This window comes from Eulemur rufifrons, chromosome 6 (assembly GCF_041146395.1).
Source record: "Eulemur rufifrons isolate Redbay chromosome 6, OSU_ERuf_1, whole genome shotgun sequence".
NCBI classification, from domain to species: Eukaryota; Metazoa; Chordata; class Mammalia; order Primates; family Lemuridae; genus Eulemur; species Eulemur rufifrons.
Genome location: NC_090988.1, coordinates 53,715,843 through 53,740,351, shown reverse-complemented (window position 1 = coordinate 53,740,351; position 24,509 = coordinate 53,715,843). Strand labels below are relative to the sequence as shown.

Sequence of the window (24,509 nt, the reverse complement as noted above, 5' to 3'; positions counted from 1 at the left end):
GCTTTCCCCTTAGGAACTCATGGGATGGGTGCGGAGCCCCAGGAGGATTAAGTCTGCAGCAGCTGAGGCAGAGCCTGGCATCCTGACTCCCTGTGCAGTGCTCATTCTCACGGCCTGGGATAGAGTGGGGGGCTGTTCTATGGCACCAGCAGGCAGATCTCAACTCAGAGTGAGGGATGACATTGTCTCTGTCACGCCAGAAGGATAGGGACCAGCAATTTGGATCAGCCCACAGTTCCTGAGCGCCCTGTGCCTTCTATTATGGGGCAGGGGGTGTGGCAGGGACAGATTTTGCACAGAGGAGGAGAGTCCTTCATCTGTGGGAAGAGAAATTCCCTTAGGCAGCAGCTAGTCTGATGGTTGAGGCAAGAGACAAGACTTGTAAGATGTTAGAATCTACCCTACACTTCACCAATACTCGACATCAGGCTGCACAGTCTCATTTCTCATGCGCTCACATTGGTGCCCGCCATGCTCCTGGGGTGGACATGCCTCCATGCCACACACGGGAAACAGAGGCACAAAGAGGCTAATGTTTGGCACAGAAATGCTTCTGTTGTAAAAACTTGCTGGAGTAACACAGATAATAGATCAAAACCTAAACAGTGCCCAGCCTCCGTCTCCCCTTCCAACTCCGGGTGCCACTGGTGAGATTCACGGAGGACTTGCTTTCTGCCAGCCCCACACCAGGGCTTTATTATAGATTTATCTTACAGTAACAGCAACGAGCAAGAAAGCTTACTACTATAACTCACATATAATAAGTGGGGAAACGGGGTCTCAGAGTGTTACATAACTTGCTCAAAGTCATACGGCTAACAGAAGCAGCGGGGGGATTCACACCAGGACTATCTGTCCCTGAAACCCTTGACTGTCTCACTCCATGTGGTACTCAGGACTCAGCAAAAATACATAGAATGGAATGAAAAAATATGAATGACAACACAAAAAAGGAGTGAAACAATATAATACCACTTCACACACACTACGATGCCTACAATAAAGAAAGATGGGTAATAACAACTATGGGTGAGGATGTGGAGCACTTGGAATTTTACATTGGTGGGAACGCAAAGTTATGCAGCCGTTTTGGAAGATAGATAGATAGATCCTCAAAAGGTACCAGCTGACCCAGTAGTTCTACTCCCATGTGTACACCCAAGAAAACTGAAAACATACATCCACACAAAGACTTGTACACAAATGTTCATAGCAGCATTATTTATAATAGCCCCAAATGGGAAATAACCCAAATGCCCACTAGTTGATGAATGGATAAACAAATTGTGACATATCCATACAGTGGAATATTATTCAGCCATAAAAATGAAATTCTGATTCAAGCTACAACGTGGATGAACCTTGAAGACATTAAGCTAAGTGACATAAGCCAGACATACAAGGCACATATTGTATTGTATGATTCTATTTATATGAAATGTCTAGAATAGGCAAATTCATAAGTACAAAAAGGAGACCAGTAGTTTCCTGGAAGATGGGGAGAAAGAGGAAAGGGAAGTGATGGCTATTGGGTACAGGGTTTCTTTCTGTGGTAAAAATGTTCTGAAATTAGTATAGATGGTTGCACAATCTGTGAACATACTAAAAACTACTGAATTGTACACTTTGATATTTTGAATTTTATGGTATGTGAATTACATCTTAAGTTTTTAAAAACCAGGAGCAGAAATATAGAAATGATGTAAGGCCGGGCGCGGTGGCTCACGCCTGTAATCCTAGCACTCTGGGAGGCCGAGGTGGGCGGATCGTTTGAGCTCAGGAGTTCGAGACCAGCCTGAGCAAGAGCGAGACCCCACCTCTACTAAAAATAGAAAGAAATTATATGGATAGCTAAAAATATATATAGAAAAAATTAGCCGGGCATGGTGGCGCATGCCTGTAGTCCCAGCTACTCGGGAGGCTGAGACAGGAGGATCGCTTGAGCTCAGGAGTTTGAGGTTGCTGTGAGCTAGGCTGACGCCACGGCACTCACTCTAGCCTGGGCAACAGAGTGAGACTCTGTCTCAAAAAAAAAAAAAAAAAAAAAAAAAAAAATAGAAATGATGTAGAAGTTTGAGACTAGGTTGATCCTAAGGCAGGAGCACAGGGAAACTTGACAATGAGTTTCCTGGCGGCTGGAGTGAAAAGGGAGGATCGGCTTCCAGGAGGAGGGAAGTGCTAGCTCCTGAGGGAAGCTAGCTTTTCAGGGGCTTGGCTCTCAGGCAAGATTCCCACAACGCTGCGTTGGCCTGCTGCACTGTGATGAACTGTCAGAAATACAGGGTTTCTATGTCTCTCATCTGAGATTCTGATGCAAGGAGGATCAGACTAACAAATTAGTCTGCCACAGTTTAATAGATGCTGCAGAAGACATAAAACTCCTGGATAGAGATAAAGAACTTTGTTCCTCACAGCAATAGGAGAGCCAGAATATCAGTGTTTGCACTGGTTTCCCAATTCCTGCAGGACAATGCAAGGAGGGCTGAATAATACCTGGGTGTGCAATGAATTGCATGACAAGAAAGGAACCTGGAGCTCAGGCAATCCACATCTTTTATAATGGGCAGTAAGCCTGCCTGACCTTTGTTCCAGAGGAAGCCATCTTTGTTATATCAGTCAATAAACCTGCTTTTTGCTTCAGAGGAAGACACTATTATTATCTTCCACGGCTATTTGCTCTAAAAACATCCTTGGGACCCCGTGCGGTGGCTCACGCCTCTAATCCTAGCACTCTGGGAGGCCGAAGAGGGAGGATCACTTGAGCTCTGGAGTTCAAGACTAGCCTGAGCAAGAGTGAGACCCTGTGTCTACCAAAAAGAAAGAAAGAAAACAAAACACCCAGCCAGGCGTTGGGGCACGTCTATAGTCCCAGTTACCCGGAAGGCTGAGGAAGAAGGATCGCTCACTTGAGCCCAGGAGTTGGAGGTTGCAGTGAGCTACAATGATGCCACTGCAGTCTGCCCAGGATGACAGAGTGAGACTCTGTCAAAACAAAAACAAGCAAGGCAACAGAGCACCCCTCCTCACAACCCCCCGCCCCTTCATATTAAAAAAAAATCCTTGGAAAGATCATCTGGAACAAAAGGCAGTCTGTCTCTGCTCACAAGACACGCAGAAATATGAGAGGCCCATGGAGAATTGTCTCCCAATACAGTAAATGGGCTGGTCAGGGCTGGTTTTTTTTTTTTTTTTTTTTTGTCATTTTGTTTGTTTTTTTATTGTGGTAAAATACACATAACAAAATTTTAATCCTTTTTGGTTATACCATTCAGGGGCATTAAGTACATGCACATTGTTGTGCAAACATCACCGCCATCCATCTCCAGGACTCTTATCATCCACTGAAACCCTATATCCATTAAACAACAACTCCGTATTCCCCCTCCTCCAAGCCCCTGGCAACCACCATTCTACTTTCTAGCTCTATGAATTGGACTATTCTAGATACCTTATCTAAGTGGAGTCATACAGCATTTGTCCTTTTGGGACTGGCTTATTTCACTTGGAATAATGTTGCCAGTGTTCACCCACGTTGTAGCATGTGTCAGAATTTCATTCCTTTATAAGGCCAAATAATATTCTATTGTATGTGTATACTACATTTTGTTCATCTATTCATCCATCTATGGACATTTGATTGTTTCTACCTTTTAGCTATTGTGAATAATGCTTTGTGAACATTGGTGTATAAATATCTGTTTGAGTCCCTACCTTCAATTCTTTTGGTTGGAATTCTAGAAGTGGAATCACTGGGTCATATGGTAATTTTATGCTTATTTTTTGAGAAACTACCATACTATTTTTCACAGAGGCTGCACCATTTTACATTCCTACCAATAATTCTCCACATCCTCACCATTATTATTTCCTATTTTTTTTTTCTTTTGGATAGTAGCCATCCTAATGGGTGTGAAGTGGTATCTTGTGGTTTTAATTTGCATTCCCCTAATGAATAGTGATGTTGAGCATCTTTTCCTGTGCTTATTGGCCATGTGTCTTTCTTCTTTGGAGAAATTCTATTCAAATTCTTTGCCAATCTTTGAATTGGGCTGTTTCTTTTTTATTATTGAGTTGTAGGAATTCTTTTTATAATCTGGATTTACCTTATTAGATATATGATTTGCAAAGATTTTCTACCATTCTGTGGGTTGCCTTTTCACTCTGTTGATAATGTCCTTTGATGCACACAAATTTTAAATTTTTTTTTTTTTTTTTTTTTTGAGACAGAGTCTCGCTCTGTTGCCTGGGCTAGAGTGAGTGCCGTGGCGTCAGCCCAGCTCACAGCAACCTCAAACTCCTGGGCTTAAGCAACCCTTCTGCCTCAGCCTCCCGAGTAGCTGGGACTATAGGCATGCGCCACCATGCCCGGCTCATTTTTTCTATATATATTTTTAGTTGTCCATATAATTTCTTTCTATTTTTAGTAGAGACGGGGTCTCGCTCTTGCTCAGGCTGGTCTTGAACTCCTGACCTCCAGTGATCCACCCGCCTCGGCCTCCCAGAGTGCTAGGATTACAGGCGTGAGCCACCGCACCCGGCCTTAAATTTTGATGAAATCCAATTTATCTAATTTGTTGCTGTTGCCTGTGCTTTTGGTGTCATAGTGGTCAGCGCCATTTTGATTGCAAGTGACAAATTCAACTAGCTTGGGCAAGAAAATGTATATCAGTTCATGTAAATAAAAAGTCTAAGGTAGTCTTAGATCTGACATGATAGATCCAGCAGTTACAAGGATGCCTACAGCATTCTCCCTTTGTTTTCTTTCTCCTGACTTTCTGCTGGGTTTCTACATTTTCACTCAAGTTCTTTCCAGAAGCACCAGGCTTCCATGGTCCTCACAGCTGATAACCCAGGAGGAAAAGACAGAGGACCTTTCATTCGGATTCCATCAAAATTGCTGGGCAAGGCCGGGCACGGTGGCTCATGCCTGAAATCCTAGCACTCTGGGAGCAATCCGAGGCAGGCGGATCATTTGAGTTCAGGAGTTCGAGACCATCCTGAGCAAGAGTGAGACCCTGTCTCTACTAAAAAAATAGAAAGAAATTAGCTGGACAACTAAAAACATATAGAAACAATTAGCCGGGCATGGTGGCGCATGCCTGTAGTTCCAGCTACTTGGGAGGCTGAGGCAGGAGGATTGCTTGAGTCCAGGAGTTTGAGGTTGCTGTGAGGTAGGCTGACGCCATGGCACTCTAGCCTGGGCAACAGAGTGAGACTCTGTCTCAAAAAAAAAAAAAAAAAAAAAAAAAAATTGCTGGGCAAACTCTAATTGGTTGCCCATGAACCAATCACCAGTGAGTGGTCTGCATGGATGGTCAGCTCTGGGTCAGGTGACTACTTGGAATGAACAAACTCTCCACTGAATGGGCAGGAGGCTCCCAATAGGAATAGATGCTAGGTAGGCAAACATTCCTCCTCAGAAGGAGTCCAGGAATCCGACTGGCAGTCAGAGTTGGGAAGCTCTGCAAGGAAGGACATCCCTCAGCTTAGGCTTCCTGTGGGGGGCCTGGGAGAAGTAGAGGGAATCCTTCTAGTTGGTCCCCGAAGACTTCCTAGGGGAGGCAGCATTTATGAGGCCCTGTGACTGGTGGGAGGGTGAGCCCAGGGCAGGCTGGGCCCCAGGCAGGTTGGGTCAGAGCAGTAGAGGGGCTGGATTTCCCTGCCGGCCAAGACCCTCCCTATCCCAGCCCTGGTATATTGTAGGGGCTAAGCATGTAGACTTTGGAGCCAGGCTGCATGGGTTCGTAGCCCAGTAGCCATTCCTTCTATCTGTGCCACCTTGAGCTAACCTCTGTGCCTTTGGTTTCCCCACCAGAAATATAAAATGAAGAAAACAGCCAGTCGTACCTCACCTACATAGCTTACATATCTGTCCTCTGGATCCTTATGAGGATTAAATGGGGGGAATGCACTGTAGCACACAGTAAGGATTCAATAATTATATAATTATTATTATTAGTTTGGGCCTCTTTTTCGAGCACATTTGCTGGCATATTGGTAGCTCCAGCTCTGTTCACCATCCTTCAACAGGCCTCATCCAGCCTCTGTCCCTGCTGTTGTCTCTGCCTGAAATGCCCTTTGCTCTACACACACTTGACCACTTCCTCACCAAACCTTCCCTGCCTGTGGAACTATCCTCCCTGCCAGGACTCTGGGGCCCTGACGTTTGCCTTGGATTGTGGGACTTCAGGCATCTGTCCCCTGTCCCCAGTGAGCTCCTGTGACAGAACCTGGGTGTCCTCCATCACTGAGTTTACAGTGGGAGTCTGCCAGCTGCAGATATGGGGAGAGGGCAGTCCAGGAGTGGAAACAGCACTGACCAGGGAAAAAAGAGAGCACAGCCAGTCGCAGGAAGTGAAAGTGAATCAGGGCCTGGCAGGTCATGTGCAGGGGCAGGGGTGATAGCTGAGTGCAGAAAGGTCAGCGGGGCCTGTGTTTGCCGTTATCCTTAGGCACTGGGGAGCTCTAGAGGACTTAGGGAGGGAAGGGTGAGGAGGTCAGACTGGTTGTAGAAAGGGATGGATTGGCTAGGGAGATGGAAGACTGGAGAACATGAGATGGCTGTGTCTAGGTTGCGGCAGGGGCCACAGGGTGAGAGAAGAGGAGCTTGACAGATATAAGAACGTAGCACAAACAGTGCTTGGTGATTGGTTTGAAGTTGGGCCTCAGTTTTCCCACCAGGGAAATGGCAATGAGGAGGCCCTGCCCCACTGGGCTCTCCAGATGGGATTGGAGGATAGCAGGCACCTGGCACTGACCATTTTAAACAGTCAATAGCCATATCTTCCATGTCATCCCAAATGCTGCCTCAACCCATCCCTACCCCCTGTTAGAGTCCAGGTCAAGCACAGGACCTGAAATTCAGGGGGCTTGGTCAAGTCTGCAAGCTCCAAGGACCAGAGCCAAGCTTCCCCACCAGGCCCACCGTGGGAGAGCTGGCCGGGCTGAGGACAGGGGCACAGCCTAGCTGAGCTGTGCCAGGACACTGGCTCCCTTGGGCAGGGTGGGGTCTGGGCTCCTCCACCCAACAAGGTATGAGCCCAGATCCACAGTGCTCTGGAGCAGATGGCACATAGCTCCTTCCTGTTTTGTCCTCCTCAGCTATGCTTTGAGAGACACAGGCTGGAATAGAAGGGACTGACCCCTGGGAACGGTGCTGGGCACAAGGGCCAGATGCAGGCCAGACACTGGTGCCATTGGAGCCCCACCTCTCACCAGCTGAGGGTCTCCAGGAATCATGAATCCAGCTGCCCATTGGCAGGGCCAGGGCCAGGCGTACTGTCTCCCGCACCTGACAGCCATCCCAGATGGCTATGCTATCCCAGGGGCCAAATGCCTCTCCTCTCTTGGCCTCAGTTTCCTCTACTGCAAAATGGGTGTGAAGGAGAGGAGAAGACTCTGGAAGCTCTGGCAGTTGGAAAAAGTTGTCCTTTGGGATTCCTCAAAGTCCCAGATACCAAAGCCATGCCCTTGCTTTCCCAGGAGAAGAGAGCCAGACTGGAGCAGCAGGTGTGGGGACCAGACACAGGGATGGGAGGCTCCCCTGCAAGCTCCCGGCAGGGCTGCAGCGTCCTCTTGCCTGCTCTGGGCCTCAGCTTCCCATCTGTGACCTGGGGGCTGGAGCAAGGCCCCCGACACCAGTCTCACCTGTCTTCCTAACACTGACTGTCAGAGCTTGTGGAGGGGTGTGTAGAGGAGGGGTGTGAGACTGATGTGAGCCCGGCATACAAGGCCCCTGATTCGTCCCTACCACTGGCTGGCCCCTGGAGCCTCCCTGTTCCAAGCATGGCCCCTCTTCAGGCCCTAATTTCTCCAACCTGGACTCTAACGGCAACCAGTCTGTCCCCCATCCAACAGCCCAAGGGACCTCCTAAATCTCAAATTTGATCAATGCCTCTGCCTTGCTTTAGAAACCAGTGAGGGCTCTCCTCAGCTGATACCCACAATGCAGTGTCCAAATATATTATAGCCTGGCATTTGGAGATCCGTTGGGCCTGGGTCAGTCTGACCTCCTGCAGGGCCCCCCAGCACCCGCAAACACAAACACTCGCAGATACCCCAGCCCCCACATCTCCAGCAGGTCTCTCTGCCTACACACCTTCCCTTTCCTTGTCCACATTCCACCAAAGAGCCTTCCCTGGTACCCCAGGCGGGGGAGAGGCCTCCTGTGTCTTCCCAGGGACCCCTGGGTCTCCATCTTCATCTGCCTTTCCCACCAGCTGGGGCTCCTCAAAGAATAGATCCGGGCACATCATAAGACTCACTGCAAATGCATGTCAAATGAATGAATGAATGAGTACATGAAGGAGGAAGGGAGGGAGCAAAGGTTGCAAGGAAGGCCATTTCTCATGAGTTTAGCTGGTCTGTGTTAAAATTATGAATGATAATAGAAGCCCCACTGAGTGCATACCTACTGTGCACCAGATGTCAGGCTAGGTGATCTAGATCCATTATTTCATTTGAGCCCCCCACAATGCTGTGATTGTTTATAATATTTTATAACTAAGGACTCTAAGGCTCTGAGAGGTAAGTCACTGCTCACAAGCTGCAGAATGAGGATGGGAACCAGGTCTGTCGGGGGCCAAGCTTTGTAGAGGGAACAGTGATGGGTGGCAGGGGTAGAAATGCCAGGAATGGGTGGATCTGATTCCTGGGATGGGGCTTAAAGAGCTCTGAGTTTTCTAGGGAGCTCTGAGGAGAGTCCTGTTCCAGGAGTGAAGCTTCACATTTTGAATCCTCAGAGGCATTGCCGGTGGGTAGTTTGGGGAGCCCTGTGTGCCCTCCCCCGCCACCTGCTCCATAATCGGCAGCTCCCCAATTCTGTGGTGCAGACCACTGAGGTTTTCTCAAACCAATGTCATGAGCTATGCAAAGGCATCATCCCAACCAGTCCTCTCATCCACCCCTTCCAGAATTCCCCAAATGCCCCCTTACACAGAGGTTCTGGAGGTGCCACTGCCTACCCTGAGCTCACCCACCTTCCGGGCAGAGTCCAGGCCCTTTCCTGGAAGCCACAGAGGTGGGTCCCCTCCCCCATCCCTGCACCAAGGTCTGTGTTGTCAAGATCACTTTGGAGACTGCCTTGTGACAGAGCTCAGACAGTTGCTGGCTCTGCAGTCCCATCCCGCCAGCCTCGCCTACAAGACAGGGTGCCCACTGCTCACCCGCAGCCTGGCCCAAAGGCTCCTTGCTCTGTCCCCGGCTTGACCTTAGGAGTGTGAGGAATGGGGGCAGGGAGGAAGCGGAAGCAGAGATTGTGGGCCACTCTTCCAGAAGCTTGCCTGTGAAAGGAGGAAGAGGCACAGCTGGAGAGGCACGTGGGGCCGAGGAAGAGGTTGCCAGGATGAGAGAGACCGAGAGTGTTTGAGCTGAGGGGAAGGAACCAGCAGAGGAGGGGGCAGGAGGAGGTGGCCTGGGGCCCTGCAGGGCCACGGGGGAGGGCCGTGGAGAGAAGGGAGCAGACACAGGGGTTTACCTATGCGGTGGGAAGTTGAAGCCAGCCCTTCTGAAAGAAGGAGCTCAGGGCCACTAGGGAGGAGGGTGTGGAGCTGACAAGAAAGATGGGGCCAAGGCTTGGAAGAGAGGGGAGAGAGGCCACCTCAGGACAGACAAAAGCTTGGGGACCCGGGCAAAGGGCGCAGCAACCGGGTCTGTGGGGCCTCAGGCGCTTGACTGAAATCACGTCCTCCAGCCACACTCAGCTCCGCAGAGCAGGACGGAGCAGTCGGATGGTGCGGCGAACAGGGGTATGAATTGACTGGCTGTGCTCACGGGGAGCCTGGGTCCTGGGGTGGAGGTACAGGTTGGCAAGGGAAAGGGGAGAGGCCAGGAAGATCCCGGGCCAAGGGCCCTGGTGGAAGGCAGTGATCATGCGTGAGGAGGTGAGAGCAACAGGAGGACCTCAGACAGGGCGGGAGGGAGACGCAGGCCGCCTGCCCCACCAGGCCGAGTCCTGCTCGCCCCTCTAAGCTGCGGCTGTTCACAGCCTGAATCTTGCACACACAGCCAGACAGAGGCAGCCCAGGGTGGTTTAAAGGACTGTGGCTCCCACATTTAATCTCCATCCACCCCCAAGTCCCGATAAACACATACTATGAGTGAAACTACAGCTTGCTATACAAGCAGCCTCAAGCCAAATCCCCTATGCACCCGGTCAGATTTCTGCCCCTAAGTCCTCTCTGTGTAGACGATATTGAGCCACCCCTGGAAATTTATCCATTAACTCATTCAACAAATACTTAATGAGCACCTACTATGTGCCAGGCATTGTCCCAGGCACTGGAGATATAGCAGTGAAAAGAACATGAAGACTGCTGCCCTGGTGGAGTTTATGTTCTGGTGGGGGAGAGAGATAATAAGCGAACAAACAAACAGAATCATCTGTTAAAAGATGGTAAATGCTAAGGAGAAAAATATAGCAGAGAAAGGGCATAGGAATTGCGTGTGTGCGTATGTGCACGGGGTCGGGGAGGGCTGGTAGGGGGTTTAGATCAGAGTGGTGGGGGAAAGGCCCATTCGAGAAGGTGTCATTTGTGTGGGAAGTAAGGCCTGTCCTGTGTTCTTCGTCCGCACTCCACATGCAACAGCACACTCCACAGCAGGAGCCACCTGTCACCCGCCAACCTCCCACATTGCACTCTGAACGGGGCAGCCGCCCCTGGCTTTGATCACCTCCTCCCAGGCCACCTCTCCATCACCCACAAATCCCTCTTCCTCCCACACTGCACTGGCCACAAATGGGGCCCCAGTCCCACATGGCTGATGTTTTGAGAGTGAGGATTTGGGGTTTGGTAGAAGACAGTCCTGCTGATTGGAAGATCACTGACTGACTGGCAGCCCTGGCAAGTTATTAAGCTTTGTGGGGGCCTCAGTTTTCTCCTCCCAAAATGGTAAGAAGAGACCATGCCCCCCTCATAGGCCCCAGGCAGGGAATAAGACAGGACAGAGGGTAGCAAAGGCTTTTGTCTTCAGGTTTGGAAACAGCCTTGGCCCCCTGGCCTCACGCCTGTTTTATGGGATCCACCACTAGGTCTCCCTGGGCCTGGACGTGAGCCCTGGAATTGCCCAGTGGGAATGAAGACCACTGATGAAAGTCTTAGGACAATCTCTGCAGGCTGTCCCAGGGCAGCTAAGCTCCGTGGCCCCAGAAGCAGGCTGGACTGGGGGAGAAAAGCAGTGACTAGGGACAGATCTCAGGGCTTGGTGTAAGAAAGCGCATCTCCCAGTGAGCTTTCTCAAGGTGGAATGCAGCAGCCTGGGAGAGGAGTGAGCTCCCTGTCAAGGGAAGCATGCAAGCAGGGGCCAGAGAAGCCCTGTCAGGAAGGTGTCAGGGAGCCTCATTCTTAGGGGGGGGGGGGTAGCTCTGGGTCAGATAATCTTAAGGCCTCTCTGACCCTGAGGGTCCAGAACTCAGAGCCCTGTCATTGCTCCCTGGACTCTGGGGTCCAGTGGGATGTTTTGTCTCTGCCAAGGCTCCGGCTCCAGGAAGTGCTAGAGATGGCCAGAGCAGAAGTCAAAGCAGGGGGCTGCCTTTCATGGGAGGTGGGGGGTTCTCTGAGTCTCCCTCCACACCCAAGCCTTACCAGTCAGAGTTGTGGTCTACAAAACTGCCTTCCTTTGGGCCTCAGTGTCTGTTAGTGAAATGGGCAGGATGACGCCACGGTAAACACACAGGCAGTGTGGGTGGTCTGCCCTTCCTGCAGTCAGGGCTGGAGCACCCAAGCAGGCTCAGGGGTGCTGCCCCTGCAGCCATCACCTTCGTTCCCCCTGACAAATCTTCTCTATCATCAGTCAAGACAAAAATTTAAAAAAGAAAATTGTATAGAGCCAGGCAGCACCAAGGACAGAGCCCTGAGGCTCATCTTTATAGACTAGATAAAATCATCCAACATTTCCCAACACATCTTGGGAGTTGAGGCCTGTGCTATTCTCTGAGGCCTCAAAGGCAAAGCAGACCTGTCCCCAGTTCCTAACAAAGTTAGAGAAGGGAATGCAGGAAGTCTCTCTGACATTGACCCTGTGCCCTGACTCCTGACCTCCATTTCTTTGTCCTTTCTTAGGCCATTCTGTTCCTAAGGGGTGGGGTGTCATGGTGGGTTTACTGTGCACTTTTGGCAAGTTCCCAATCCCTCTGGGCTCAGTTTTCCCACAGGGAAATGCCACCTCTCTTCTTGGGCATGGGATGCAGGTGTATAGGGCAGGAGTCCTGATTTCAAGTGACAGATCTTAGGTCAGATGGACTAAGGCAAAAAGGGAGTTTATTCACTCACACCACTAAGAAGCCCAGTGGAAGGTGAAGCTTCAGGCACGGCTGGAGCCAGGCACTCAGTGGTGTTTCAGGAACGGTGTGTTCCCATCTCTCAACTCCCCCATGCCTTGGCTTTATTTTTGGACAGTCTCCTCCCTGGCGGTATCGCCAGTGCCCAGGACAGTGCCTGGCACATACATAGTCCAACCAGCATTGGCAACTCCAGCCTCACTTCCTCCCTGTTGTGCAAACCCAGTGGAAAACTTGTCTCCTTCCCCATGTTCCAAAAAAAGCCCCAGAATTGACTCCGAGGCACCCCGTGAGGGTCGCCTGTCCACCCCTGAGCCAGTGACAGGGCCTGAAGAGCCCCCTCTTCACTCATTGGCAGGCCTGGGTCACAGGCTCACCACTCCCAGATCCTCAAGACTCCAGAAGGGAGAAGGGGACATCCTCCAAAGGACAAACAGAGCTCAGGGCTGGCATTGTGAGTGGGGGTCTGGGAACAGGGTGGGAAGAAGCTACGGAGGAGCAGAACGATGCCTGCCTGCTGGACCTGGGCCGTCTCTGCCCCAGCAGACAGAGCCTGGTTATCTGGGAGGGTGGCTGGATCCCGAAGGCATTTACTGAGGCGTCAGCCAACTGCACTCCTTGCAACTAAACAGCAGCTTTCTTCTAGAGGGAGAGCTAAGTGGCCTCCTCCACAGGGAGACAAAAAATGGGACAGCCTTGGGTTCCAGGCAAGGAACAGAGCCTCTCCCACTCGCCCCAGGGAAGGCCCCGAGGGATCTCCCGGAGTGCGGGTTGGGAGCTGCTGTGGCCCTGTGGGTGGCGTGGACTTGGAAGGCCGGGCACCACGGGTTCTCCCTCTGCTCACCAGAGACCCCCTGCCGCTGCTGTCCCCAGTTCCTCAGCCCCAGGGCTGCCCTTGACCTCTCAGCCCTGTGCCCACCAGAGCTGCCATGGTCTCCAGCCCTTGTTATTCACCTTCCCAAGACAGAACCTCTTGCTAACTTGGCCACACCTCAGTTTCCTTACCTGTAAAGGGGAAATAGTATTAATAACTGTGGCGAGCAAATGAGATACAGCACATAAAGCATTTTGCACAATGCTTGGTGTGTTGTCAATGCTCAAGACACACATTTGTACAGATTGCGGTGGGGCTCCTGGGAACGTGCTCATGGGCGGCTGCGGCCTGGCACATAGTAGGGGCTCAGGTGATGCAAGTTTCCTCTTTGCTCAGCTTGAAGAGTGGGGAGAGAAGACAAAGGAAGCAGCCTCAACCCCCAAATTCCCCAAAGCTGCGGCTTCCCCTTCCTTGCACTCAAAATGGCTGTTTCGGTTCCAGCTTTATTCTTGTTGAGCAGGAGGTGAGAAGGGGAAGTAGAAAAGGAGAAGAGAAATCAGGTTTCCTGCCCTCCCTGCACCCTCCTGCGGCTCCGTCTGCTTTTGTGTCTAGCCTGACACCACAGGTGTGACCAGGACTCCTCCAGGTGGGGGGACTCTGCCCTCTGCCCCCGCCCTGTGGGTGCCAGGGAGGCACTGGCACCAGGAAGCTGGCCTCAGGCTGGCCTGAGGTAGGGCCCGGGCACCTCTGCCCCAGGCTGGATGCTGCCCAGGGTCAGGACTGGGGTGACGACAGGAGCACTGAGGGTATAATGACCCTGTAAGGTAGATAGGTACTATAGCTGCCCTTTTTACCCAGGCTCAGAGAGGGTAGGTGGCTCGCCCCAGGTCACACAGCAAGTTGGTGGTAGATCCCAGCCTGTCTGACTCCTCAGGGGAAGGAAGCCCCTGTCATCCTGTGCCCTCACTGCTTAGCTCACGGGCAGGGACCCAGCAAGGGGGTTTCCAGGCCTTATTTCCCAGCAGGCAGGCAGGGCAAGGTTGGGAAGCCTCTTCCCACGGCCAGCCCGGTCTGGGCTGGTTCCTGCCTTGGCTAGCTGGCAGGCGGTGACTCAGGCTTCCAGCGCCTGTCTCTGGCCAACACGCCCCCTCATCCCCTCTAGATAGGAAGGCCTTGAGGGGGCAGGGGAGGCTGTGAGGTCATCTAAAGTTTATCCTGAGACCGTAGGACCTGAGCAGCCCAAAGAGCTTCATCCCTTGTCAGTTCTTCCTTAGGTCTAAACTGAATTGCTTCTGCTGTAGAACTGACCCCGTGTTGTCACCTGAGCTGAAGAAAGGGAACTGCAGAGGGTGTCTCTGCTGTGGGCTGAGGGACTGCAGTGTTTTTGCCGATGGTGCACCTGGAGTGGAGGTGGGCAGTGGATGCCCGGCGTCAGGCGCACTCCGGGGCCTCCACCTCAGACAGGCAGGGCTCAGCACTGGCCCTGTTGCCACTGCCAATGTCCCCAGGGGCTCCTGTGGGCCACACTGACCAGGGTGAGGACCTGAGAGCAAGGGCTTGAGCGTTTTGGGGAAGGGTAAGTAGGAGGAAGGCTGGGGAGGGGTGAGGAGGAACTGAAGCTGGGAGCCCAGGCCTGAGGCTGCTCAGCGCCAGCCCCAGAGGGGAGGCCCCTGCTGCGTGCAGACTGGCCCTGCCCCAGCCAGGCTGTCCGTCCCGGCCTGTCCGCTGGCGCCATCTCATGGCCACAGGCCCGCAGTGCAGGGAAGACACAACTGGCCTGGGAACCCCCTGGTTTGAGCATCTAAGCAGGGACTTTGGGGGAACAATGGAAAGTGGGGCCTTAGAGTCAGAAAGACCATGTTGAAGTGCCACCTGCCTGGGTCACCTTGGGAAACTCACTGGCCTTCCTGAGGCTTGGTTTCTTCACCTGTAAAATGGAGAGAATGATCCCCCCACCCCTTGCCCAGAACTGCAGACGAAACATCTGGCACAGAACAGACATTTCAGAAATGACACCCAGGGCTGAGGGCCCAGAAGTGAGTGGAGACCTCAGTGGGCTGAGGGAGGCCAAAGTGGGGGCATCCGGGCGAGGCCTGGACTGATTCATTCAGTTAACAAAGGTTGATCAAGTCCCTGCTGTGTGCCAGGCCACAGACATGGTTTCCTTTAATTCTTACAGCTTCATTGGTAAGTGCCAATGATCACTCTCGTCCTACAGACAAGAAAACGAGGAAGGATGAGTAGGAATTACTCAGACACGGTGGGGGAAAGCGTCCCAGGCAGTGGGAACAGCATGTGCACAGGCCTGGAGGCTGGGAGGCCTGCTGGGGAAGGCTGAGGCCGGTTCCAGGCAGCCCAGCCCTCCTCAGGCCTCCACCTAGCCCTGTCTTCCCACAGCTCACCGCACGCTCTGGCTACAATATTCGTTCTTTACTTATCACACGGGTTATGCTCGTGCCTTTGCTCACACCAGGCATCCTGCCTAGAGGACCTCTTCGCTCTCTGCGTCCAAGTCCCTCCAGTCCTGCAATGCCCAGCAACAGACATGCCTTCTCCAGGAGCTTTCCAGGCTACCGCCTCCCAGGTGCACCCGTGACCCCTCAGACCTGCCCTGTCCCTCCCCCAGGCCAGGCCAGGTCCACAGGCAGAGCTGAGACCTGGTGAGAACTGAGCATTTCCTTCGCTCTGATTCAGTCGTCCTGAGGGTCTTTGAAACCCCACACCCTATCATGCTGTGGTTCCAAGGTCCGCGAGCCCTCAACCCTTGACTCTGTACTAAGGCAAAGGACTAAAAGGCCGGGTGGGTAATGGGTACTCAGTGGTTGTTGCGGTGCCAGGCCAGGGATCCTAGAGGCCCTTGAACCCTTGAGAAGAGGGTGGGGAAGGGGCAACTGGCCTTCATCTCTTTCTCCGTCTGTCAAGTGGGACCCCAAATGGGCCTCCCTTTCCCCTCTGAAGTTGGTCCGAGTGCCCTTACTGAACAGAGGGTTGGATTAAGGGTTTTAAGATCTGCATGTCTGAGTCCTTCGGTTGAGGCCTGATGGGGACAGCCTCGTGTTTCCCGTCCAGGTGGCAGGAACTAAAACCCTCAGGTGTCTGAATCAAGCCCTGCCCTGAATTGGGGCTGACACCCCCAGGAAGCCCTCAGAGCTGCTCCCAATCCAGGGACAGACAGTGACTTGCCCTGCTGGAGGTGGCCATGGGAGGTTGTCCTGGGGACCCAGCAAAGGACGGGCTGCTGGGCTGAAGGCCAGGACACCTTGCCCTCCTGGGCCCCAGCACAGCTCAAATCAGACCAGGAGGTCCACGCTCTCAGCCAGCACGAGCAGCCTCCTAGCACAGACCTGAATAAGCAGTAGGTGCTCAATCTGTGCACAACTGACCAAAGGTTTACCAGGCAGTTCAAACCTGAATTTTCTGAGTTTTACCCAAACTTTTGGCTCCCAATCAGTTCTTCAGTCCCCCTGCCTGTAAAAATGGGTTTGGGTGACATCAGTGCCTTTAGGCACCTTTGGCTCTGCTGCTCTTGGGGTCTAGGGGTCCCCTCAGCGCCTTACAGGATAAAAGACGAAGTGCCTTCTGTGACACTCCACCCTCCCGATCTGGGGTGGGCAGTATGACCCCATGCTACGGAGGAAGCTCAGAGAGGGGAAGGGGCCCAGAGTCAGACAGTGAGTGGGGGCAAAGGTAGAACGAGACCCTGGGCCTCCGACTCTCTGCTCCACCCTGTCCCCTCCCCTGCTGCCTCTGCTGCTCTGAACCAAAACCCACCTCCTCCAGGCCACCCTCCTGGAATGCTGCCTCCCCCCACTGGAGCCAGGGGACAATGAGGAGCCACACCTCCTCTTCTAGGCTCCTCACAGCTCTGGGCCTGCTTTGGTGGCGAGGAAGGGCTGGGGAGGGCTGGGGACAGGCAGGAAGATCTCACTCAGGTAAGGGCATCCCCTCTCTCTGCACAACGCACACCCTTCACTCCGTGGGAGCTCTGGGCCTGCTGTGCAGAAGGACAGTGACCACTAGCTGGGAGAATATGGGAGGATCTGACATACAGTAGGTGCTCAATAAATGTGTGTAGAGAAAAGGGAAAGAGGGGAGGAAAGAGGGAACAGTGGCTACGTAAGTGGACTGCCACATAGAAGGACGGTTGGATGGACATCTCAGTGAATGAGCCACTGAACGAATGAGAAGGGAAGGCAGGCAGAGGAGTAAGTGACCGGGAAGATGAGTGGACACCTTGTGGCTCTAAAGCTAAAGGAGGAGCCAAGAGGTCCTTAGTCACCAACCTGCCCATTTGGCAGATGAGAAGACTGAGGGAGGGCTAAGGAGAAAGAAAACTGCAGGCTCTGTGGGGCTGGCCTCTGACAGGCAGCCTCTGGTCCTCCTGCCTCTCTCTCTACCCCTCATCCTCTCTTTCCCCTGCTGGGGGAGGGGAGGTTCCGGGAAGGACGCCTTTTCTCCGCCTCCGTGCTCCTCTAGGCCCAGTTTCCACGTGGTGTTGGGGGTGGCAGGGAGGTGGTGGCCCCCGTAGGGGCTCTCTCGGTCAGAGACAACCCTGCCAGGAAACAGAGGAAGCTGCCCGCCCCACCGGAGGTGTCTCAGCCTAGCTGAGGGCCAGAGAGTCTGGCTTCCCTGTGCCCGAACACACTTGGGACCGCCACCGTGCTGCAGGGACAGGCCAGGAGGCTGCATGTGAGTGTCGCTGTGTCTTGGGGCCATGGGCCAGTGCGGGGTGGGGTGGGGGCAGCTGGACACAAGGAACTGTGACTTTGGGCAGCCAGGCTGGGTCCAGCGCTGACAGTTGGGAGGTCCAGAGGAAGGGATTCCAAGCAGCTGGGATCTGGCGCCTGATGGACACTGGGGGCTTTGACAAGTGGAGGGGGGTTGAGTGGCACTTTGTGCGAAGGGAACAGCAGAGATGGGAGGCTGCAGAGGGGATCTGGATCTCTGGCTGCCTATGGCTGTGTGGCAGTCACCGTGTCTTGGGAATAGTGTGATGACAGAGGAAGGGGTGAGAACGAGGGGCAGAGTGGAGTGGAGCTGGGATACTTTGTATGAGGCCGGAGGGGTCGGCAGGGGCCTTGAATGCCAGGAAAGGGGTTTGGGCTTTTCCCCAAAGGGCAGAGGGATGTAGGGAAGGATGTAGCCAGAGCCACCTGTTAGAAAGCTCCCACCCCAGCAGAGTGGTTGGAGCCCAGGAAGAGGCTGGGGTCTGAGCTGGTCCAGGATTTAAGACCCAAGAGCAGATGACAGATGTGACAGCCAATGTCAGCTGCTACCCTGAGATGGGAGCCGAGCGAACCCTCCCTTGAGGCCAGTCCCTGCCAGGAACCGGGACAACAGCTCGGAGCTCGTGGGTCCTCAGAAGGCAGAGTGGACGAGGGAGCCGGGAAGCGGAGGGAGGCAGCCAGGCCTCTCCTGGCCCAGCCCTCGGGTTTGCCCGGAGGGCAGGACAGCCCCCTGCATCCCCTCCTGCAGCCCCCTGCCTCCTTCCAAGAGGAAGGGGAGACTGTCCCCAGAGGACCCATCTCACCAGGGAGTGTGGGGAGACAGAAAACAACTGCAGTCTCCAGTCACCTGAGACAGCGGGCTCTCCCTGGGGCTGGGGTCTGAGGGCGACAGGCCTCCCAAAGGAAGGCTTAGGGACACAGCACCCTTCTACCCACTTTCTCCTCCTCACCACAACCCTCTGCCCTGGCAGCCTCACCTCCTCTCAGACCCTGCTTGCCACACCTTCTTGCCAGCTGGGCGTCCTTCCGCCCTTCTCCACCCATGCAAATCCTCCTCAACCATCCTTCATTCTCCTCTGAAAAGCCCCTCCGGCCTGTGGCTCCCACTGCTCTCCTCCCTCAGACTGGCACACCTGTAGCTCTATCTCCATCTGTGTTCTGTGCCCTCGTGTATCCAGCAGGCCGTGAGTCCTCAATAAACGCCTGGCGTGTGAAAACAAGAGAATGAATGTGTGAATGGCCTGATGCAATGAATGAGGAGATGACTGAACAAACTTCTTTTGCCTGTGTCGTCCTGGCTTGCTGGCGACACTGTGGGGGATGCATGTGCTCCTTCCTCTGGCCTCCCTCCAGGGCCAGCCTCATCTGGCCGGGCACCCAGCACTCCTAGCACATGGGCTGAAACCCCACGAAGAGTCTTTGATAACTAAAGGTGATTTGGGGTTGTGGGATGCAGACTAAAGAATCCAAACATTACCAATTTGCCCAGAATTTAGGTAAAATGGTTTTATCACAATCAAATTTTAAGTTGGGAGGAGTATGTTTTGCTCTAATATAGCTTTTTCAAATCCCATAACCTTATTTAGCAGGTATATTAAAAACAGCTGGCACTTGGCCCTGTGCCAGGCTCTGATCTTCACAACAAACTCATGAGGCAGGTACTATATATCCCATTTTATAGATGGGGAAACTGAGGCACAGAGGTTACATAATGTGCCAAGACCACACAACTCACATGGCAGAGCTGGGATCTGAACCTGGGCATCTGGACCAGAGTCCGTGTACTTGATCTCAATGCTTTACCACCTACTGAGCGCATTTACAGGGCTTCCTATTTTTTTCTGGGCCTCAGTTTTTCCCATCTGTATAATGGGAAGACAAGAAGCTTAGACTCACTATCTAAAAGGCTTTGCCGTTTAGGTCCATTGGCTGTAAGTTGTAAATTCTCTGTAGACACCAGTAACGTGGAAAAGTCAGTTTAGAGGCAAGAATCTAGGATTCAGACTTACCTCACCAGGGAACCCTTAAGGCATTTGTGCTGCTGGCTCCCCCACAACCCACCCTGAAAGGATGAGAGGAGGGACAAGGTGTAGGATGCAATGGCATGGCATGTATTGAGCACCTACTGAATGTCAGGCCCATGGCACATTTCACCGATGAGGACACTGGCCCAGAGAAGGCAAGTGACATGACCTGGGTCGTGCAGCATGGAGAGAGCCAACATTTGAACCCAGGCCTGCCTAGCTCTGAGCCAGGCATGTAACCTCTACGTCCCATGTCCATGGGCTACACTAAGCTGCCTCCTCTGAATCAGGCAGTTGGGTTCTGGTTCTGATTCTGCTTCCAACCCACGAAGTAATGCTGAGTGGTCCCTGCCCCTCACGCTGCCTGGATTTCCTTCCCTGTAAAGTAAGCGGCTGCCTTGGTCCCTCACCCATTGGCTTTCAGGGAAGCTGTTTTCACTCTGGCCACCAGGGGGCGCCGCTGTTGTGCCAGTGGCTCTGCAAGACCCATCTTTGCAGCCTCAAGTCAAGGGGAAGGAGGTGGTAGGGAACTCCTGAATCACCTCCTTCCCCTATTTAACAGAAAACAAGACTGCGGCCCAAAGAAGGACCGTGGATCTGGAAGGTGGAGTTCAGGCTGAGGTGGGCGCTGTCCGCAGTGTGGACCATTCACACTGGTTAACTAAAAGTTATCAAGGCCCTCTCTGCCCTGGACCCCGGGCAGGGCTCTAAGGCACAGAGAGACACCAGACCTGGCATTTCTCCTCGGGAGGTTCGGTCTGGGAGAGACACACAGACCCACCATGATCACAGTCTCCACACCCCAGGGAGCCCAGGGGCAGCTGTGCATCATAGCATGATTTAGTACCTCTAACCTCATGACACCCAGGAGAGGTGGGTGCAGCATTTCTCCGTCTCTTAGAGAAGGTAAATCACTACCTGAAGGTCACAGAGCTAATCCATAGCAGAGTTGGGCTTCAAACCCAAGTCCATCAACCTCTACTAACACAGAGAAGGAGACATATGACCAGGGTTTTGAAGCATGAATAGAAGTTCACCAGGAAGGCTAAAGCGAAATGAGTACTACAGAAATTAAACTGGATTTCTCCCAAGCTTGAGCTTCACTGTATTCCAAGTTTCCTTGAAGCAGGAGCTGTGTGGGGCCTCCAGGGGGTGGTGAGTATAAGAAATGACAAAGTCGGTGCCCTCACTGTTCAGACGGGGAGATTGAGGCCCAGAGAGGGACAGCACCTATTGGGTGGTGAGTAAGCATGTCACTGACAGGTTGTGTATTGCTTCCCCAGCCTCTCCAAATGTAGGGAACCCTGTTGGGCAGCCATGGAGTGGGACAATGGCACAGGCCAGGCTCTGGGCTTGCCACCCACCACCTGTGTCTACAGCGAGAACTTCAAGCGACTGCTGCTGCCACCTGTGTATTCAGTGGTGCTGGCGGCTGGCCTGCCGCTGAACTTCTGTGTCATTGCCCAGATTTGCACATCCCGCCGGGCCCTGACCCGCACAGCCGTGTACACCCTAAACCTGGCCCTAGCCGACCTGCTGTATGCTTGCTCCCTGCCCCTGCTCATCTACAACTACGCCCAAGGCGACCACTGGCCCTTCGGTGACCTCGCCTGCCGCCTGGTCCGCTTCCTCTTCTACGTCAACCTGCACGGCAGCATCCTCTTCCTCACCTGCATCAGCTTCCAGCGCTACCTGGGCATCTGCCACCCACTGGCTCCCTGGCACAAGTGTGGGGGCCAGCGGGCTGCCTGGCTAGTGTGTATAGCCGTGTGGCTGGCTGTGACAGCCCAGTGCCTGCCCACAGCTGTCTTTGCCGCCACAGGCATCCAGCGGAACCGCACCGTCTGCTACGACCTGAGCCCACCTGCCCTGGCCACCCACTACATGCCCTACGGCATGGCCCTCACGGTCATCGGCTTCCTGCTGCCCTTTGCGGCTCTGCTGGCCTGCTACTGTCGCCTGGCTCGCCGCCTGTGCCGCCAGGACGGCCCAACAGGGCCCGTGGCCCAGGAGCGGCGTGCTAAGGCGGCCCGCATGGCTGTGGTGGTGGCAGCCACCTTTGCCATCAGCTTCCTGCCTTTCCACGTCACTAAGACAGCCTACCTGGCGGTGCGCTCCACACCAGGTGTCCCCTGCCCCGTGCTGGAGGCCTTTGCAGCCGCCTACAAAGGCATGCGGCCCTTTGCCAGCGCCAACAGCGTGCTCGATCCCATCCTCTTCTACTTCACCCAGAAGAAGTTCCGCCAGCGGCCGCGTGAGCTAATACGGAAACTCACAGTCAAATGGCAGCGGCGGGGTCGCTGAGTCCACCAGGGCAGGACTCCCAGGGCCCGGGCAGCTATCACGGTTGCCACTGTGGCCAGGCCACCAGAAGCCCCACCAACGCCAAACCATGCAGAGAATTAGAGTTCAGTTCAGCTGGGCATGGAGTAAGGTCCCTCACAGACCCCAGAACCTCACCAACAACTATTTATTGAACCCTTTCTCTGGACCAGGCCCTGTGGGCACAGAGACAGGCCTGGGCCCAGCTCCTGAGAAGTCAGCCATGGGGAGCTGGGGAAACTGTGTTAAACTGCTCACAAAAATATAGCGTGACATGTAAACAAGGGGTGCGCTACATGCTTTGGAGTCACCAAGGAAGTGGATGAGGGAAGATGGGAGGAAGAAGTGAGAGCTTCTGGGAAGGGGCATTTGAGCTGGGTTTTGAGGGATGACTATGAGCTCTGGGGGTGGGGGGAGTGATATTCCATTTACTCAGCAAACTTTTACTGACACACTGCTCAGGCCTGGGCTGGTTCTGGGGCCCCAGCCCTGCCCCATATAGGCTCCCAACTGCTGGGTGCATAGACTGACATGTCATCAGGGCTGTGACAGAGGGAAGCGTGGCTGGGGGAGGGGTGCCCGGAGGATCTCAGGAAAGACCTCTCTGAGGAGGCAACACCTGAGCCGGGAGTCAAAGGCCGAGTGGGAGCTCAGCAGACAGAAGCGGGGAGCACAGTGCAGCCTGGGCCAGCCTCCTGCGGGGCTCTGCCCTGGGGCAGACAAGCAGAGGGCTGGGGTGGAGGACGGGTGTCTTCATGTGCATGAAAGCTGAGAAAACAAGAGCTGTCTGTCCCACAGCCACCTCCAGACAAGGGCAAGAGTTGGCGAGACGCCCCAGGCTGTGGGAGCTCAGCAGAGGGAGGAATGGGGGGGGGTGCTTTTTAGAAGAGGTGGGGCTTGAGCTGGGAAGAATTCAAAGAGCAGAGAGTGGAGTTGCTCCTGGTGGAAGGCACGGTGTGTACAAAACCCGGAGGGAGACGTGAGCTGAGCATGGCTACAGGGCACGAAACCTGGGGGTGGGGTGGGCGGAGGGGGGTTTCCAGGGCATGAAATGCCAGGAAGAGTCCCGACCCACCTCTCCTTCACCCACCTCTTCAAATGAGGCTTCTTCAACCTTGGGGTATCCTCAGTGTCTGGGGTACCTCCACCAGGCCTCCAGTGACGGGCATAGCCCTACAGCACTGTTTCATTCTAAAAGAAGCCAGCAGCTGAGGAGACTCAGGGCCACCAGGGGGCCGCTACATGGAGGTCCCATGGCTGGAAGGCTGTTAACCAGTCTCATGACAGACTGTTCCCACTATGTCCCCGCCCTGCCCTCTCAGGTCCATCATTCCGACCTGTGGGTGCCCAGAAGGCTGCCCTGAAGCCATCTTGTATGGACACAGACCTAAAACGTCTTGGAAAGGCATCTTTATTGAAGGTCTCTGGAGGAGGTAGCAAAGGGGAGTTGTAGCACCCAAGAATCCTCTTCCCCTCTGAGTACCGCCCCAGTCCTTATTCCCTCCTCCCAGATCTGTTTTTCACATGTAGAACAATCTGGCCTGCCCTCGGCTGCTGGTGCAACACACAGACCCCGTAAGCAAAAGGACTAGCCACGGCAGAGTCTGCCTTTTTAGAAGGTAAAGCCAGAGAGGGAAGGGCAGTGGACAGAGCAGGGAAGGGGAGGACTATATAACTTACACCATATTTTTCTTTTAGCCCTGCCTAGTTCCCAAGGCTGCTGGGCAACAGGGCCATTCAGGGAGCAGGGCTTTGGAGAAGTTACACTCCACAGTAATGTCAGAGGCATGTTTGCAGCTGGCCCAGGAACTGTGGAAACCAGACCCAACCCACCCTGGGAATCCATCCAAGATGTCCTTGCTGGAGAGACTGACCATTTGGACAGAAGGAACTTTGACTTTTTTGACCACACTGAGATAGGCACGTGGGAACGTTAGGAGACAGAGGCTGGTTCTTACTTCCTGTGCAGTGAAATGCCATGCCAAGCAGGGGAGATAGCACCCACCTGGCATCTAGTCCCAAGCCTGAGACAGTCTCCTTGATTGCCTGAAATAGGGGTGGGGGAGAGTGAAACAGGAGACAGGGGGCCTTTGCCCACAGCCCAGCTGAGCCCTATAGAGTCCCCGATGACTGTCCTAGCCAACTACCAAGAGCTGTGACCCTTTGGTTATTTTTCTGAGAGTGGAAATTATGGCCCACAGGTAAATTCCATTCCCAGCTTCCCTTTGCAAGCAGAAAGCATGGAGGGTACAGACTCCAGAGCCAGACCACCTGGCTGTGTGTCTGGGCTCTACAATTTACTGTTACTCTGGGCAAGTTATTTAATATCTTTGTGTCTCAACTTC

General features: G+C 53.7%; 1 protein-coding gene across 1 annotated transcript; it reads left to right on the top strand.

Annotated features, from left to right (window-relative positions):
* Nucleotides 1–21,144: 21,144 nt before the first annotated feature.
* On the top strand, nucleotides 21,145–22,146 carry P2RY6 (pyrimidinergic receptor P2Y6). Its single transcript, XM_069469288.1, has one exon. The coding sequence runs from the start codon at nucleotides 21,160–21,162 to the stop codon at nucleotides 22,144–22,146; it is 987 nt and encodes a 328-aa protein (XP_069325389.1). The 5' UTR covers nucleotides 21,145–21,159.
* The last annotated feature ends 2,363 nt before the right edge of the window (nucleotides 22,147–24,509 follow it).

Coding starts and splice junctions, on each gene's coding strand:
- P2RY6 (XM_069469288.1), top strand. CDS start 21,160: ATGGAGTGGGACAATGGCACAGGCCAGGCTCTGGGCTTGCCACCCACC.